General features: G+C 41.8%; 2 protein-coding genes across 6 annotated transcripts in view; one reads left to right on the top strand and one right to left on the bottom strand.

Annotated features, from left to right (window-relative positions):
- Positions 1-19,990, bottom strand: part of LOC133558151 (uncharacterized) — a 192,932-nt gene that overhangs the window by 19,085 nt on the left and 153,857 nt on the right. The window lies entirely within an intron of this gene.
- The window catches only part of LOC133553664 (protein prune homolog 2-like), a 149,442-nt gene continuing 148,830 nt past the window's right edge, over positions 19,379-19,990 (top strand). For all 5 annotated transcript variants that reach the window (XM_061902133.1, XM_061902142.1, XM_061902162.1 and 2 more), the window contains exon 1: positions 19,379-19,640. In XM_061902133.1, coding sequence (XP_061758117.1) covers positions 19,602-19,640 — 39 coding nt within the window. In that variant the 5' untranslated portion in view covers positions 19,379-19,601. The remainder of the gene's footprint in view (positions 19,641-19,990) is intronic.

Raw genomic sequence — 19,990 nt, 5'->3', positions numbered from 1 at the left:
CTCTCTTTTCCTCTCTGCCTTTCCCCTCCTCGTGTGCGATGCTGCCCACCCGAGCACCGTTTTTTTTGTGAGACCCCCGCAGGTCTCTGACGCTGCTATTATCCAGACACTTAAATACGACACGCAAGAGGGGGTTTTGGTGTTTGTGTGTGTGGGAGAGAGAAAGGGAGAGAGAGAGAGACTTATGAATAAAAATGAAGAAATGAAAAATATGCATACATTGATGCATTTAATTGAGCTTTTATTCAGGTTTTCTGATGTTAAAAAATTACAACTTGTATAATTAGATTTTATTTATTTGGGTGATTTACACAGTAAACCAGGGGTCGGCAACATTCAGCATACAAAGAGTCATTTTGAGCCCATTTCCCACCAAAGTTCACCCACCTAGAGCCGCAAACTCTGTTTGAGCAAATCGACAATAACATTATTTTTAGTTTCATTACATTTAAGCCATGGGTGTCCAAAGTGCGGCACGGGGGCCATTTGTGGCCCACAGCTAATTGTTTACCGGCCCGCCACACATTCTGCAAAAATTGCAAAATTGATAGTATTGCAAAAATTTAAAAATACATTTAAAAAATCTGGAATGAGGTGAAATCTAATGAAAAAAAGTGGCAATGTTGACACACAGCTGCCATGCAGGCAGTTTTTTCCCCTTTTGTCTTTATTTTCTTTTTTTTTCCATTGCTCAAAAAAAATTATAAAATAGGACAAAAAAAATCTATGTTATAATGAATTATTACTTAAAAATTATCACTTTGAAATGTTTTATGTGGAAAAAATATTGCCATATAAAAACATCAACGTTTTGACAAAATAGCATAAAACAAACAAAATAATAGTTCAAACTTAAAATCGACAGATATGTCGGAAGTTGATATTGAAATTTAAGGCTTAAAAGTAAAAAATATATATATGTATATAAAAAATGCATCATTTTATGAGTGGGGAACCTTTCGGATCTCAAATATATTTAGTAGGATTTTATTTAACTTTTTACTGTGATTACTCAAAAATATTAAATATCCATCCATCCATCCATCCATCATCTTCCGCTTATCCGAGGTCGGGTCGCGGGGGCAGCAGCCTAAGCAGGGAAGCCCAGACTTCCCTATCTCCAGCCACTTCGTCTAGCTCTTCCCGGGGGATCCCGAGGCGTTCCCAGGCCAGCCGGGAGACATAGTCTTCCCAACGTGTCCTGGGTCTTCCCCGTGGCCTCCTACCAGCTGGACGTGCCCTAAACACATCCCTAGGGAGGCGTTCGGGTGGCATCCTGACCAGATGCCCGAACCACTTCATCTGGCTCCTCTCGATGTGGAGGAGCAGCGGCTTTACGTTGAGCACCTCCCGGATGGCAGAGCTTCTCACCCTATCTCTAAGGGAGAGCCCCGCCACCCGGCGGAGGAAACTCATTTCGGCCGCTTGTACCCGTGATCTTATCCTTTCGGTCATGACCCAAAGCTCATGACCATAGGTGAGGATGGGAACGTAGATCGACCGGCGCCTCAGGAAGGGGAAGCAGTGCACTATCAACACCGTGTATGGTGCGGATGGTGTTCTGCTGACTTCGACTGCGGATGTTGTGGATCGGTGGAGGGAATACTTTGAAGACCTCCTCAATCCCACCAACACGTCTTTCTTTGAGGAAGCGGTGCCTGGGGAACCTGTAGTGGACTTTCCTATTTCTGGGGCTGAGGTCGCTGAGGTAGTTAAAAAGCTCCTCGGCGGCAAGGCCCCGGGGGTGGATGAGATCCGCCCGGAGTTCCTCAAGGCTCTGGATGCTGTGGGGCTGTCTTGGTTGACAAGACTCTGCAGCATCGCGTGGACATCGGGGGCGGTACCTCTGGATTGGCAGACCGGGGTGGTGGTCCCTCTCTTTAAGAAGGGGGACCGGAGGGTGTGTTCCAACTATCGTGGGATCACACTCCTCAGCCTTCCCGGTAAGGTTTATTCAGGTGTACTGGAGAGGAGGCTTCGCCGGATAGTCGAACCTCGGATTCAGGAGGAACAGTGTGGTTTTCGTCCTGGTCGTGGAACTGTGGACCAGCTCTATACTCTCGGCAGGGTTCTTGAGGGTGCATGGGAGTTTGCCCAACCAGTCTACATGTGCTTTGTGGACTTGGAGAAGGCATTCGACCGTGTCCCTCGGGAAGTCCTGTGGGGAGTGCTCAGAGAGTATGGGGTATCGGAATGTCTTATTGTGGCAGTCCGCTCCCTGTATGATCAGTGTCAGAGCTTGGTCCGCATTGCTGGCAGTAAGTCGGACACATTTCCAGTGAGGGTTGGACTCCGCCAAGGCTGTCCTTTGTCACCGATTCTGTTCATAACTTTTATGGACAGAATTTCTAGGCGCAGCCAAGGCGTTGAGGGGTTCCGGTTTGGTGGCCACGGGATTAGGTCTCTGCTTTTTGCAGATGATGTAGTCCTGATGGCTTCATCTGGCCGGGATCTTCAGCTCTCACTGGATCGGTTCGCAGCCGAGTGTGAAGCGACCGGAATGAGAATCAGCACCTCCAAGTCCGAGTCCATGGTTCTCGCCCGGAAAAGGGGGGAGTGCCATCTCCGGGTTGGGGAGGAGACCCTGCCCCAAGTGGAGGAGTTCAAGTACCTAGGAGTCTTGTTCACGAGTGGGGGAAGAGTGGATCGTGAAATATTAAATAATTAAAATCAATGTTGTCCTACATTATTGATCTTTGAGGGCTTTAATTGCTAAATAAAGTAACTCTCCTGAATGAATCATTAAAGTACTATTTATCTATCCATCTATCTATCTATCTATCTATCTATCTATCGATCTATCTATCTATCTATCTATCTATCTATCTATCTATCTATCTATCTATCTATCTATCTATCTATCTATCTTGTTTGCTTTGTTTCCATGCCAACCCATTAGTTTTCACCTGTCCCCATGTCACGCACCTGTTTCAAATCACCATAGTATTATTTAAGCTACAGTTGCCAGGTAGTCAGCCTAGCGACATCACCTCCTACACATCATCTATCACCCTCGACAAACCCATGATACCTATAATGCCTTTTTTCTTACCCTTTTCTCTTTCACAGTAAGTGTTTTTGTTTTAGTTGTTCATAGTTATGCCATTGTGCAAGTTTTAGTTTATGTCCATAGTTTTGCCTTAGCGCAAGTTTTGTTTTCACAGCCAAGTTTTTGTACCTCCCTGTGAGCGCCTTTTCTTTGTTCCTGTGTTGATTTAAGATTAAATACTGTTCGTACCTTCGACCGTTGTCCGATCCAGTCGTTTTGCACCTCGGGAAAACAGTCCTAGTCATGACAGTCAACAGTAAACGCGAATGAAACTGTCCATGTAGCACTAAATGTTTTATTTTTATCAGAAATGTTTCTCTTTTTGATTTGTCCATTGCTAATTTACTTGGGGTTCACCACTAAAAAAATGCAATTGCTTGGCAGCAAAAGATGATGCATCGGGGGTGTTACATACATTTCGACAAAATATTGCAAGATCACAAACTCTAAAATAAAAACGGCTACATTAAAATAGACTAACTAAATGAATACAAATTAAATTTTTTATTTACATTTTTTAAAAGCCAAAGGGAGCCAGGCTGGAGGCATGTAAGAGCCGCATGCAGCTCCAGAGCCGTAGGTTGCAGACCCCTGCAGTAAACCTCGTGTATTGCTTTTAATTGGTTCCAGTTTTATAGGAATTTCCACAAAGTACGGATTATTCCTAATAAATGTAATATTTGCATAGCGAGATCTTAAAAAAAAAAATATATATATATTTCCAAGAAATAACACCCACAGAGTCACCTTTACACTCATTTAATCCGGTATAATAATGCTGACTGAGCCTGAGCCAATCAATGGTCACGATACTGAACAATGCACTCTGATTGGTTTGGTCTCCTCTAAGTTAAAGTTAAAATACCAATGATTGTCGCACACACACTAGGTGTGGTGAAATGTGTCCTCTGCATTCGACCCATCACCCTTGATCACCCCCTGGGAGGTGAGGGGAAGCAATGAGAAGCAGCGGTTGCCCCGCCCGGGAATAATTTTTGGTGATTTAACCTCCAATTCCAACCCTTGATGCTGAGTGCCAAGCAGGGAGGGAATGGGTCCTTTTTTTATAGTCTTTGGTATGACTCTGCCGGGGTTTGAACTCTTGTTTTTTTTTCAACCAAACTTGCTCGAATTGAACACACATGCTTTTTAGTACACTAAAGGTGCGTACTATATTTCTAAATGCAATTCAGCTAAACACCCAAAAATGGAATTTTGTAGAGCTGTGGGGAAATTTCAAGTCACACCTGGATTACGCAATGAAAGGACCGCCACCCCATGGTGTATTTGGTAGAAATATAATAGCACATGAAAGACAGTAAGGGTGCATGTTTTAACATTTGCTCACCCTTTAGCGTGCAGAGGTTCAGGAGTAGAAGGGTGAGTTTAGTAAGGCTGCAACACTCATTTGATTAAATCAGTTAATTTGATTGCTTCGATTAATTATTAAAGAAGTGTAACTTAATAAAATCTGATACAATTTGGACCACTTGGCGTGCCGGAATAAAAAAATACATAAGCAAACATAGTTTCTGTTCATACTCTGCAATCGAGCGAACATGAGAGCGGTGGCGTGTGGATGTCATGATCTGTGTGGCGGTGAATGGTAAAGAGTTTTTTCTTTCAATTAATTTTTTATCATGCACACAAGTCAAAAGTGCAATTTCAGTTTTGAGGATTTATAACATTTTGAAAAAAAGAATAAAAGTTATGGCAAGCGGAAAAAATATTGTTTATTTCAACCATTTTCCCTAAAATTTGCATTGAGGTTATAAAAGCGTGTTTTATTTTATTTATCGATTACTCGAACAAACTAATAAATGTGCTACTCGTTCCCTAAAATAATCGATACCTGTAGTTAAGATAATTTACGCAAACAAATGAATACCCTCTCTATGTACAATGGTGGATAATAATTAGGGGCGTCCCAAATTCCCAATACAACTTTTTTTACTTCAATACAATACCGATATTGCAGTCTTGACTATTTGCCGATACTGATGGCGATAAGATGTCAGCACGATACTTTTTACTTATTTTAGTGTAGTGTTGTAAACAAGCATCTTTCCAACTTTTCTAACATCTCGGTTTATGGCCATAAACCTTCGACTACACAGGTGAGAGGCACGATTTATAATCCAGCACATACTTTCACCAACCCAGACGGGATGCAGCAGCTCACGGGCTCATTATGGCAATAGTTGCATAAGTTACCTCTTTGTGACCACGGTGTCGTTAAAAGTAGTCTCGGCGTAAGCGCTTATAATAACAATATTGCTAATGCTTGATTATTATGCAGGTCATGACATGTAAATGGAGTTTTGGATGTTTGTAGAGGGTTTTATGGACACAGGAGATGATTTCTATTAGCTACATTGTTAGTTGCAGTATATTAGAAATTAAAATGCACAAAAACAAAGATATACGTGTTCTTGTCTTATATAAAGATAGTGAACAATAGGCAAACTTGTATAAAAGTGCAGTTCCCATTTTAAACGTTCTTAAATCAGGGGTGTCCAAACTTTATCACTGAGGGCCAGACACTGAAAAATCAATGCAACTGGAGGCCATTTTGATATTTTTTATTTTAAATAACAATACAATATATGTATAAAAAAATATACATTCAGGCTTCCACTCAGGCTTGATCTCAGGGACTCCAAAGGGTTTTGGTCAAAAACTATTAAAAATGTGTCATTATTCAGTATTATTTTTTTATTATTATTCAAGTTTTAAAATTTCTAGATCAACATTAGGTCTATCTGTCAAAATAAATATTTTAAAGATTTAAGTTTTATGCTCTTTTTATCACAAAAAAACTGTTTTTTTATGAAAAAAAATCACAAAATATGCAATATTTTCACCCAATATTTTTTTAAGTGAAATATTTGAGATTATATAATAATTGGAGCATTAAAAAGGTCAATAACTCATAACACCATTGATTTTAATTCATTATTATTTTTTGAGCAATGACACTTAAAAACAAATCACACTAAGATGATTGGGTATCCAAAAGAGTCCTACTCATTAAAGTGTTAGAAAATAAATTATACATTTTTTTTTACTGTTTACTTTTAACACAATAATCTCGAGATCAACTTCAGATCTATCCGTCAATTATAAGTTTTATTGTTGTTTATGTTATGTGTTTGTTCATAATAGGCCCTTCTTTAAAAAAACAGCTCAGTTTTTTATATGGCAAACACAAAATATGCAACATTTTCCCCCCAAAATATCTCAAAGTGGAAAATTTAACGTGAGGTAATTGGAGCCTTGAATAAGTCAATAATTCATAATGACAATGATTTTGATTCATTATTATTTTTTAAAGAAAGAAACAGTCTGCATGGCAGCTTTGTGTTATTAGAGTAAACATTGCAACATTTTCTTGTTACATTTCACCCGTTTGCTCCTAATTTTTAAGTTTTGAAAATTTTTCTATCGTATTTTTAAAATGTGCCGTGGGGCCGTTAAAAAATTACCTGCGGGCCGCAAATGGCCCCGGGCTGCACTTTCTGCAAAAGGCCGCTGCACTTTGGCCAACCTGTCTTAATGGAGACACCTGTTTTGTCTGTATAATCCGCAAGGAGATTATTTGATGCTTTCTTCGAGTTTGTTGTTTGGAGATTTAGATCAGGGCTATTATATCATTGTTGTTTTTTTTGCTGATATCGTAGTGATATCAATGGAGGAACAGGACAAGCACTGCAAAGTCAGTGTTCGAAAACAAGAACAACAATTACAAATATGAGGGGTATTTTATTTGAACTCAGCAAAATTATCTGCCAATAGAACAAGAACATTTGGCTTGTCAAGACTTTCCAAAACAAGTAAAATTAGCTAACCTCAAAGTACCCAAAAATACCTTAGAAAAAGTATATTCTCACTAATAACAAGTGTACTACTATATTAGTACGTATTTTTTATTGTTTCATTGAAAATAAAACAGCAAAACCATTTGGCTGTCATCTGTTCTAATATGAGACACAATTGTGTCAAAGTCATGATTTTTTTTTTACATGCTTGAAATAAGAAATTGTTACTTTAAAAAGTAGTTTTATACTTGTGAGTGTTGATGACATAGCTTTGCAACAGTTGATATTCTAGTTTCAAGCATGTTTTACTCAATATAGGTCCTAAAATCTCAGCAACAAGCTGTAATATCTTACTGAGATCATTTAGGACCAAAACACTTAAAACAAGTAAAACACTCTAACATAAAATCTGCTTAGTGAGAAGAACTATTTTATCAGACAGAAAATAGGCAAATATCACCTTTATTTGAGATAAATAATCTGACTTAGATTTCAGTTTTTGCAGTGTGCCTACTAAATATGGATTCAATATAGAAGGAGCTGTTCGTTTTTGTTTGTTTCAGCCTGTCACTGGCCTGCAATTTCTCCTCCGTGGGTGACCCTTGACCCCTACAGTACAGGCGGCAGCCAAAATATTAGGTGCACCATCACAATCTAATGTGCCTTCACAAAGACAAAAATGCTCAGTTTGTGTGAAATTAATATTGTATATTTCCTCCCACAACCACCCTTCTAGTAGAGGAAAATGATGCAAAGATGCACATTTTAAAACCACAATCATGATGTTGATTCCCCATCCTTCCATTTTCTATTACCGCTTGTCCCTTTTAGGGTCGCGGGGGTTGCTGGAGACTATCTCAGCTGCATTCGGGCAGAAGGCGGCTTACACCCTGGACAAGTCGCCATCTCATCGCAGGGCCAACACAGAGAGACAGACAACATTCACACACTAGGGACCATTTAGTGTTGCCAATCAACCTATCTCCAGGTGTATGTCTTTGGAGGTGGGAGGAAGCCGGAGTACCCGGAGTAGAACCCATGCAGTCACGGGGAGGACATGTAAACTCCACACAGAAAGATCCCGAGCCCGGGATTGAACCCAGGACTACTCAGGACTAGATGTCTGATGATATCGGCAGTCTGATAAATGCTTTAAAAGGTAATATTGGAAATTATCGGTAACAGTTTAAAAATTATCGATAACGGTTTCAAAAAGTAAAATGTATGACTTTTTAAAATGGCGCTGTGTACACGGACATGGAGAGAAGTACTGAGCGCCAACAAACCTTAAAGGCACTGCGTTTGCGTGCCGACCCAGTCACATAATACCTACGGCTTTTCACACACACAAGTGAATGCAAGCCATACTTGGTCGACAGCCATACAGGTCACACTGAGGGTGGCCGTGTAAACAACTTTAACACTGTTACAAATATGGGCCACACTGTGAACCCACACCAAACAAGAATGACAAACACATTTCGGGAGAACATCCGCACCGTAACACAGCATAAACAGAACACAAGAAAATACCCAGAAGCCCTTGCAGCACTAACTCTTCCGGGACGCTACAATATACACCTCCGTAACCCCGCCCACCTCAACCTCCTCATGCTCTCTCAGGGAAAGCATGTTCCAAATTCCAAGCTGCTGTTTTGAGGCATGTTAAAAAAAATAATGCACTTTGTGACTTAAATAACAAATATGGCAGTGCCATGTTGGCATTTTTTTTCCATAACTTGAGTTGATTTTTGTTTGTAAAACCTTGTTACATTGTTTAATGCATCCAGCGGAGCATCACAACAAAATTAGGTATAATAATGTGTTAATTCCACGACTGTATTGTGGAGAGGGGCAGCCGGCAAACGAGCAGCGGGGCAGGGCACGCTGGGGCCCGGCCCAAGATGGCGGCAAGGAGGCGGATAATGCGGCCGAGCGGAGAGGCGGGGCGTGCTGAAGCTACGCCGCAATCGAGTTCAGGTGCGTGGATTGCGCACTTATACACAATTAACATTTCTCCTCACGCTGTATAAAAGGGGAGAAGGAGGAGAAAACGAAGCAGAAGGAGGAGGAGAGCCCGCAGCAGCGACCGAGGAGCGAAAGCAAAGCGCAGACGAGGACGACGACGACGGCTGAAAAGCGGAACGTGAGTGAGCAGTGGAGCTGCAAAGCGACCCGACCTGAAGACAAACCTATATTGAAATATAAAGCAAGTCAAACCTGCTCAAAAGCAAAAATGTCCTTTCTTGATGGTCCTTAGAACCCGCACGACAGCAAGCAACTGTCACATGTATATATCGGTATCGGTAATCAAGAGTTTGACAATATCGGATATCGGCAAAAAAAGCCATTATCGGACATCCCTAATTCTAACTTTGTATTGTGAGGCACATCACTAACCCCTGTGCCACCATCAATAATGTTAAAATAAATTTACAACAGTGTGATTAAAAAAAAGCATTATTATCTATGTAAAACCTTTTTCTACGGCTCTTTTTAGCTTGTTTTTCTTTATAGAAAATATATTTTTCTTTCTTTGACTGAAATGAAACGCGATCTTAGCTTATTTTTGGTAATGAACATACAAATGCGGCATCATGTAAATGTGCCTGACTGCACTTTCCGACTTTGCAAACAATAAATCATGTCTTCCTTTGCGCACAATCATCACACACACACACGCACACCCCACACACACACTCCACACACACACGCACGCACGCACGCACACACACACACACACACACACACACACACACACACACACACACACACACACACACACACACACACACACTCACACACACACACCAAACACACAGATGAGCGCTGCTGTTGATTAATTGCAGAGCGAGGGGAGTCCAGCGGCTGTCTATCTGTTCAAACACTCTCCGATGAATCCTACAAGGATGTAAACAAACTTTACGCCCGCTCTCAGTGGAGACCGCGTAAAGCTCCGCCCCCCTTCCTGTATGTCCTTCTCTGGCCAGGTGTCATGGCTACAGGCCTTCACAGCTCACGTCTTCTTCCGTGCCCCCACGGGCCAAGCCCACCCCACCCCTGAATACATTACAATAATTAAGCCTTTGGTGAGTTTGCCTCCTCGGAGAGAAGTCCAACAATGTAATTAAGGGCAAGCTCGCTGTATTAGGTATGAATATTCAAACCTGTGTCAATTAATTAGCTACTGCACCTCTCCCGTTAGTACTCCAAACCCACTCAAAAGGTCAACTCTGGCATATTTTAAAGACTACTGCGGTTTTTAGTGGCACTTTGGTTATTATGATACAAACCCCGTTTCCATATGAGTTGGGAAATTGTGTTAGATGTAAATATAAACAGAATACAATGATTTGCAAATGCTTTTCAACCCATATTCAATTGAATGCACTACAAAGACAACATATTTGATGTTCAAACTCATAAACTTTATTTTTTTTTTGCAAATAATAATTAACTTAGAATTTCATGGCTGCAACAATTGCCAAAGTAGTTGGGAAAGGGCATGTTCACCACTGTGTTACATCACCTTTTCTTTTAACAACACTCAATAAACGTTTGGGAACTGAGGAAACTAATTGTTGAAGCTTTAAAAGTGGAATTCTTTACCATTCTTGTTTTGATTGATTGATTGATACTTGTATTAGTAGATTGCACAGTTCAGTACATATTCCGTACAATGGACCACTAAATGGTAACACCCGAATAAGTTTTTCAACTTGTTTGAGTCGGGGTCCACGTTAATCAATTTATTTATGTAGAGCTTCAGTCGTTCAACTGTCCGGGGTCTCTGCTGTCGTATTTTACGCTTCATAATGCGCTAGACATTTTTGATGGGAGACAGGTCTGGATTGCAGGCGGGCCAGGAAAGTACCCACACTCTTTTTTTACGACGCTACACTGCTGTAACAGGTGCTGAATGTGGCTTGGAATTGTCTTGCTGAAATAAGCAGGGGCCTCCATGAAAACGACGGCGCTTAGATGGCAGCATATGTTGTTCCAAAACCTGTATATACTTTTCAGCATTAATGGTGCCTTCACAGATGTCTAAGTTACCCATGCCTTGGGCACTAATGCACCCCCATACCATCACAGATGCTGGCTTTTCAACTTTGCGTCGATAACAGTCTGGAGGGTTCGCTTCCCCTTTGGTCCGGATGACACGATGTTGAATATTTCCACAAAACACTTTTCCACTTTTCATCAGTCCATCTTAGATGATCTAAGGCCCAGAGAAGCCGGTGGCGTTTCTGGGTGTTGTTGATAAATGGCTTTTGCTTTGCATAGTAGAGTTTTAACTTGCACTTACAGATGTAGCAACAAACTGTATTTAGTGACAGTGGTTTTCTGAAGTGTTCCCTGAGCCCATGTGATGATATCCTTTAGAGATTGATGTCGTTTTTTGATACAGTGCCGTCTGAGGGATCAAAGGTCACGGTCATTCAATGTTAGTTTCCGGCCATGCCGCTTACGTGGAGTGATTTCTCCAGATTCTCTGAACCTTTTGATGATATTATGGACGGTAGATGTTGAAATCCCTAAATTTCTTGCGAATGCACTTTGAGAAACGTTGTTCTTACTCTGTTTGACTATTTGCTCACGCAGTTGTGGACAAAGGGGTGTACCTCGCCCCACCCTTTCTTGCGAAAGATTGAGCATTTTTGGGGAAGCTGTTTTATCACCAATTATGGCACCCACCTGTTCCCAATTAGCTTGCACACCAGTGGGATGTTCCAAATAAGTGTTTGATGAGCATTCCTTAACTTTATCTGTATTTATTACCACTTTTTCCAACTTCTTTGTCACGTGTTGCTGGCATCAAATTCTAAAGTTAATGATTATTGGCAAAAAAAATTGTTTATCAGTTTGAACATCAAATATGTTGTCTTTGTAGCATATTCAACTGAATATTGGTTGAAAAAGATTTGCAAATCATTGTATTCTGTTTATAATTACATCTAACACAATTTCCCAACTCATATGGAAACGTGGTTTGTAGATACACGCCACATATAGACGTGTTTTTCGTTTTGATTTCTCTGTATACATCTTTTTGAGACTCTCCGAGGCCAACGAATGAAAAGATGCTCTTCAAACGCCCGGGAAAGATCAATATTATGTCTGTTTTCACAAAGGGGGCTGTTAAATAGACACCGTGGCGGCAGATCTGCATAACAAAATTAATTAAGTAGTGCGCTGTGACGGCTTTCGCCCGCCGCCGAACTCCTGGACAAATATCTAGTTGTAAAGCACTCCTTCTGGGCATACGGAACATATGCTGGAATTATCCCTAATTGACTAATTACATAAATTACGCATTAAGTTTACAGCACATCAATTATAAAAGATGTATCAATTAATTTTGCATAAATTACAAGTGGCGGGCTGCACGCAGAGGGCGGCGGAGGGAATAAGGGTCGCCAGGAGGGGGTCTAGGAAGGTGGAGAGCATGTGTATGCGTGTGCGTGTGTGTGTGTGTGTGTGTGTGTGTGTGTGTGTGTGTGTGTGTGTGTGTCAGTTATGGCCGTGTGTTTATTTCCTGTCTCTCTCTAATAATAATGATGTGTTCAGCTTAGGGGCAAAGATATTCTTCCTCTGCCTCCCATTCGCCAAGGCAAAGTGAGGGGGTAATGGCAATTATAGTGATAATAATAATCTTAAAGACCTCTCACCAACTCATAAGGGGTGCATCGTCGCGGAGAGAGCCATTAAAATCAATTAGTGAGGCCTATTGTTTTCAGTGGAAAAATAAACCAGGAGCGGCAGATGTCCTAAGACTTAGTGGGTGAACAAGTCTTAGTCTTAGTCTTTCCTCCCGAATTATTCTTCGGGAGGAAATGTGGCTCTCGGGTCTGCCATAAAAGAGCCTAGTGACAAGTGTTGATGTTTTATTAGACTATATATATTATATCGTAATCTGTCTTTCACGTTGGTTGGCTGATGACTGACCAACTCATTGACTGACTGAGTTACTGACTACCGCTTTGATGAACTGACTCATTGACTGACTGAGTAACTGACTACCTCTTTAATAAACTGAATCATGCACGGACTGAGTTATTGACTACCTCTTTGATAAACTGACTCATTGACGGACTCAGTTACTAACTACCTCTTTGATTAACTGACTCATTGACAGACTGAGTTATTGACTGCCTCTTAGATGAACTGACTCATTGACGGACTCAGTTACTGACTACCTCTTTGATAAACTGACTCATTGACGGACTGAGTTATTGACTACCTCTTTGATAAACTGAATCATTGATGGACTCAGTTACTGACTACCTCTTTGATAAACTGAATCATTGACGGACTGAGTTATTGACTACCTCTTTGATAAACTGAATCATTGACTGAATGAGTTATTTACTACCTCTTTTTTAAACTGACTAATGGACTGACTGAGCTATTGACTACCTCTTTGATGAACTGACTCATTGACTGACTGAGTTATTGACTGCCTCGTAGATACACTGACTCATTGACGGACTCAGTTACTGACTACCTCTTTGATAAACTGACTCATTGACGAACTGAGTTATTGACAACCTCTTTGATAAACTGAATCATTGACGGAGTCAGTTACTGACTACCTCTTTGATAAACTGACTCATTGACGGACTGAGTTATTGACTACCTCTTTGATAAACTGAATCATTGACTGAATGAGTTATTGACTACCTCTTTGATAAACTGACTCATTGACGGACTGAGTTATTGACTACCTCTTTGATGAACTGACTCATTCACTGACTGAGTTATTGACTACCTCTTTGATAAACTTGTCACAGTTCGTTTAGCAATGGAACAAAGGGACCAAAGGATGCAGATGAATTTGAGAGTAAATAGTCTTTACTTCACAAATAAGAGTCAATACAAAAATGCTCAAAAAACTAGAATGCAACAAAAGGCGACGGTGCGGAAAAAGAGGAACACAAAAAGGCACCGTGATAAAAGAACAGAGGCTAAACTACAAACTAAACTAAAACTAGGGTCGAAATTGCAAGACGTGCAAACTACGATATACATACCAACTGGATGGCACAGGGAATGGACAAGCAGGTCTGAGGCTAAAATACAAAGACACTAGGAGGAATCATCAAACACCGTCACGGAGTGGAATAGCCAAGTACCATCCAGTTGGCCAGGTGCTGCTTATATAGTGCAGGTGAAATTAGATCCAGCTGTGCACGTCTTGCAGCACCGCCCACAGGAAACACAGGAACTCTAAGGAAGACCAAACGTCAGAGACAAGTCTGCTGCACCAACAAGGGAAACTGAGTAGACTAACCACAAGATGGCAGCAGGTGGTGACAAAACTGACTCATTGACGGACTGAGTTATTGACTACCTCTTTGATAAACTGACTCATTGACGGACTGAGGTACTCACTACCTCCTTGATAAACTGACTCATTGATGGACTGAGTTATTGACTACCTCTTTGATAACATGACTAATTGCCTGACTGAGTTTACAACTACCTCTTTGCATACTTGCCAAACTTGAGACCTCCGAATTCGGGAGATTGGGGGGTGGGTGGTATTTTTTTGATGGGGGCTGGGTTTGGTGGTAGGGAGGGGGTGGTGTATATTGTAGCGTCCCGGAAGAGTTAGTGCTGCAAAGGGTTCTGGGTATTTGTTCTGCTGTGTTTATGTTGTGTTACGGTGCGGATGTTCTCCCGAAATGTGTTTTTCATGCTAGTTTGGTGTGGGTTCACAGTGTGGCGCATATTTGTAACAGTGTTAAAGTTGTTTATACGGCCACTCTCAGTGTGACCTGTAGGGCTGTTGACCAAGTATGCCTTGCATTCACTAATGTGTGTCTGAAAAAGCCGCATATATTATGTGACTGGGCCACCACGCTGTTCGTATGTTGGAAAAGTGGACGTGACGACAGGTTGTAGAGGACATTAAAGGCATGTGCCCAATATTGTTGTCCGGGTGGAAATCTGGAGAAATCCGGAAGACTGGTTCCCCCGAGAGATTTTCGGGAGGGGCACTGAAATTTGGGAGTCTCTCGGAAAAATCGTGAGGGTTGGCAAGTATGCCTCTTTGATAAACTGACTCATTGACGGACTGACTCAATGGACAAATGGTTAAATTATCAACTGACTCATGAATGGCTGATTAACCGCCCCCCCTGACTGTTGACCAACTGTCTCGGTGACTGGCCGACTAAGGCAGGCTGAGTAAAGACTGGGTTTGACTAACTCGTTGACCATTTGACTCACTGACTAACTCATGGATCAACATACTCATTGACTGACTGAGTCACTAATTAGTCATTGACTGGCTGACTCTTAAAAAATTGATTGATGATCAACCTCGTCTATGGAACAGCTTGCCGGAGGACCTCAGGGATGCAGAGAAAGTTCATGTTTTAAGAGCAGGCTAAACACCTACCTTTTTAATTTGGCTTTTACCCAATATTTATTATTTTATTGAAGTTGTTTGTATTTTACTTGTTATCCTATTAGTTATGCAATATTTTATTTAGTTATATGTAATTATATATTTACTGTACATGTACATATATATATATATCTATAATTTTTTTTTCTCTATTATTCTTCATATGCATTATTTGTATTTTATTGTTTATCTCTGCACATGGTTCTTACTATTTTTACAAGTTTTATTATTTTTATTTTCCAACGTTCCTCAGAAGAGCTACCTGCCTCAGGAATTATCGGCCATGCTTGTGGGGGCGCTTTTGAGTCAGCGGCCTTGTGGCCATGGTCTGATGACCTCCTGGTGCAGATGGCTCCTGTGATAGTGTTTACTCACATGACTCCTCTCTACTCAACTCTGTGAAGTCAATATGCCGCTGTATGCATACAATGACCAAAATACATAAAAATAAAATGTTATTAGGAATGTAGCGCTTACTACATTACATATACCGTATTTCCTTGAATTGCCGCAAGGGGGCGCTTATTAATTTAAAACCTTGTCTCACTTCTGCGCTTACAAAGGCATGCGGTAAAAGTAAGCATGCGCTTATTATTTTAAAACCTCTTCTCACTCCGGCGCTTACCAAAGGCATGCGGTAAATTTAGGCCTGCGCTTAAAAATTTGAGTGTGATGTAATGAAAAGCACATTTAATTAAAAAAGCGTTAATGTACGGGAGCCTGTAAAGGACTGTATTTTACCTTGGGGGGATGCTCCAATTATTCACTATTTACCCAATAAATCTAGTCTAAGAGAGAGTGAGAGGAGACGGCTTATATAGTTGAACAATTTACTATATACACCACATAAACATACAATAACCAGACAATAATAAACACACATTAATTACACTCATACACTCGTCCCCACTCACACGCTACCTCCCCAACTCGCGCTGTCCACTTCCCTCGCAGCAAAGTAGCCACGATAGCACACAACTAAAGGCTTTATAATGTTCCACACTTGCTCTCCAAATAGTAAACAGTCACAGGGGAGAGGGTCTCTTTAACAAACTTAACTAATACGTGACTAAACCTGCTGTTCGTGAAGTCACTATGCAGCAAACAAACACACGTGCGAGCTGCGGTAAGCACACCCGTCCCATCTACTGGCAACGTGAGTGCCCAAACATCCTAAACTTTAATGAGTGCAACTTATAAACTGTCACTTATAACACACTGAAATAGGAAGCTTATTGTGGTTATTTCACTGAACTGCAACTGTGGAGAACTATCTTCCGTGTAGTATTACCGACGCTACGTTGCTTCTTAATGCCGGAGCTCTTTTAAAACTTTGTTTAACGTGCCGGCGGAAACGGAACTGCCCGTAACCATAGCAACCGGAAACCATAGCAACCGAAGCCATAGCAACGGTTAAACAACTTAAAGAAACACATTTTACCTTTCCAAACGACACATATGAAATAGAAATAAATAATAATAATCAAACCCTTAACAGAAAAAGTCTCCTATTTGTAGAACTAAAGGAACAATTACATAAATATGCAAACCTTCAGAACAGTTAATATTGTCACACCCCGCCTCGGGTGAAGGTAATGTAATCTTTGCAAACTGGACTTTAAATCAAGGATGGCAAGGCACGCAGTGGTAACAGTTTACAAACATTTATTTAAAATCCCAAAAATTGTCAAGAGGTGAACAAAAACAGGAAGACAAAACACCCACAATCTCAGTAGTTGGTTTGATGTATGAACCTCGAAACTCTTGGTCAGGACAGACAACCTCCTCTGTATATATATATATATATATATATATATATATACATATATATATACATATATATATATATATATATACATATATATATATACATATATATATATATGTATATATATATATATATATATATATATATATATATATATATATATATATATATATATATATATATATATATATATATATATATATATATATATATATACATATATATATATATATATATATCCGGCAGTAAGTCGAACACATTTCCAGTGAGGGTTGGACTCTGCCAAGGCTGTCCTTTGTCACCGATTCTGTTACTAACTTTTATGGACAGAATTTCTAGGCGCAGTCAAGATGTTGAGGGGTTCTGGTTTGGTGACCGCAGGATTAGGTCTCTGCTTTTTGCAAATTATGTGGTCCTGATGGCTTCATCTGACTGGGATCTTCAGCTCTCACTGGATTGGTTTGCAGCCGAGTGTGAAGCGACCGGAATGAGAATCAGCACCTCCAAGTCCGAGTCCATGGTTCTCGCCCGGAAAGGGGGGGGATACCATCTCCGGGTTGGGGGAGAGACCCTGCCCCAAGTGGAGGAGTTCAAGTACCTAGGAGTCTTGTTCACGAGTGAGGGAAGAGTGGATCGTGAGATCGACAGGCGGATCGGTGCGGCGTCTTCAGTAATGCGGACGTTGTACCGATCCGTTGTGGTGAAGAAGGAACTGAGCCGGAAGGCAAAGCTCTCAATTTACCGGTCGATCTACGTTCCTATCCTCACCTATGGTCATGAGCTTTGGGTCATGACCGAAAGGATAAGATCATGGGTACAAGCGGCCGAAATGAGTTTCCTCCGCCGTGTGGCGGGCCTCTCCCTTAGAGATAGGGTGAGAAGCTCTGTCATCCGGGAGGAACTCAAAGTAAAGCCGCTGCTCCGTCACATCGAGAGGAGCCAGATGAGGTGGTTCGGGCATCTGGTTAGGATGCCACCCGAACGCCTCCCTAGGGAGGTGTTTAGGGCACGTCCAACCGGTAGGAAGCCACGGGGAAGACCCAGGACACATTGGGAAGACTATGTCTCCCGGCTAGCCTGGGAACGCCTCGGGATCCCCCGGGAAGAGCTGGACGAAGTGGCTGGGGAGAGGGAAGTCTGGGTTTCTCTGCTTAGGCTGTTGCCCCCGCGACCCGACCTCGGATAAGCGGAAGAAGATGGATGGATGGATATATATATATGAGTGTGTGTGGGCGGAGTTGGGGGCAGGGCTGAGGTGAGGTGAGGGGGAATGGGGGTATATATTTTCAAGTTTATATATATATATATATAAAGGGCCATATATGTATATATATATATATATATATATATATATATATATATATATATATATATATATACGGCTTCACGGTGGCAGAGGGGTTAGTGCGTCTGCCTCACAATACGAAGGTCCTGCAGTCCTGGGTTCAAATCCAGGCTCGGGATCTTTCTGTCTGGAGTTTGCATGTTCTCCCCGTGAATGCGTGGGTTCCCTCCGGGTACTCCGGCTTCCTCCCACTTCCAAAGACATGCACCTGGGGATAGGTTGATTGGCAACACTAAATTGGCCCTAGTGTGTGAATGTGAGTGTGAATGTTGTCCGTCTATCTGTGTTGGCCCTGCGATGAGGTGGCGACTTGTCCAGGGTGTACCCCGCCTTCCGCCCGATTGTAGCTGAGATAGGCGCCAGCGCCCCCCGCGACCCCGAAAGGGAATAAGCGGTAGAAAATGGATGGATGGATGGATATATATATATACGCAAACACATTTCGGGAGAACATCCGCACTGTAACACAACATAAACAAAAAAAAATAATATCCAGAACCCCTTGCAGCACTAACTCTCCCGGGACACTACAATATATACCCCAACCCCCCCTGGCCCAACCTCAACCCCGCCCACACATTTCTTATAAATAAATACATATTTCTGATATATAACCCCGCCCCCGCCCATATATCCCCAATTCGGAGGTCTCAATGTTGGCAAGTATGGCAGCGGTACATATTTTGACTTATTTTCTGTGTGCAGCTGTTCAATACCAAAAGTCCTACTTCAAATACTTTTTAAAACTCTTTCTTTTGTTAAACTAAAATACAATGGTACCTTTATCTGTCCTGACGTTCATTGTCGTACCAAGTCACCACGATTGAAAAAAAAAACAAATAAAGAAAAACCCTACTCCAAACCGCAACAATAACTCTGGCCTGACCCACGCGCTCATCCAGTTCCATCCATCCGCGTGTATGTATGCTTCCGCCGGGTCAACTAGTGCCGTCATCCACTCACCCACCCACCAGACCGAGAAGGGGCGTGGCCAAGCCCTCACACACATCTGCAGAGAGAGTGGTGCAGTGCCAGCGCAGCAGGGGGTCGGACTGCGAAATCGATCAGCAAAAACACACACACACAAAATACACTAACACACACACACTCATTGACAGACGTAGGGACGTGACGAACTGCGGTGTCGTGTGGCTATAGCCTCCTATGTGGAGCTCCGCAGCGGTACCGCGGCGACGCAGGCCGACATGGAAGAGTATCTGCGGAGGGTCGACTGCAGGCGACGGGTGAGTTACAACCACGAGTGTGCGTGAGAGTGTGTTTAATGAATGGCCCGGCGTTGTGCTACAGGCTACTTCCTTGTTGCTGCACCTGTAGACACACCATAAAAAAAAAAAAAAGACTTGTGTTAATGGTGGAACCAGAAAAGGCTTGTGTAGACCTAACTGGGGTCTGTGCTTTAGGCTTGATTGGTAGGCGTGACATCAACAAGTATCTCCCCCACCCCCTCGAGGCTTCCCATACAAGCTATCAATACACCCATCATTTATAGTAGGACAGCATCTGTAGGCCTGCAAGGGATGCTTGTGCAACAGGCCCTGCAGTGTGGACCTGCACTTAAAAACAACTTTTTTGT

The sequence above is a fragment of the Nerophis ophidion genome, linkage group LG01 (genome assembly GCF_033978795.1).
Source record: "Nerophis ophidion isolate RoL-2023_Sa linkage group LG01, RoL_Noph_v1.0, whole genome shotgun sequence".
Taxonomy (NCBI): Eukaryota; Metazoa; Chordata; class Actinopteri; order Syngnathiformes; family Syngnathidae; genus Nerophis; species Nerophis ophidion.
This window is presented reverse-complemented; position numbering and strand designations above follow the sequence as displayed.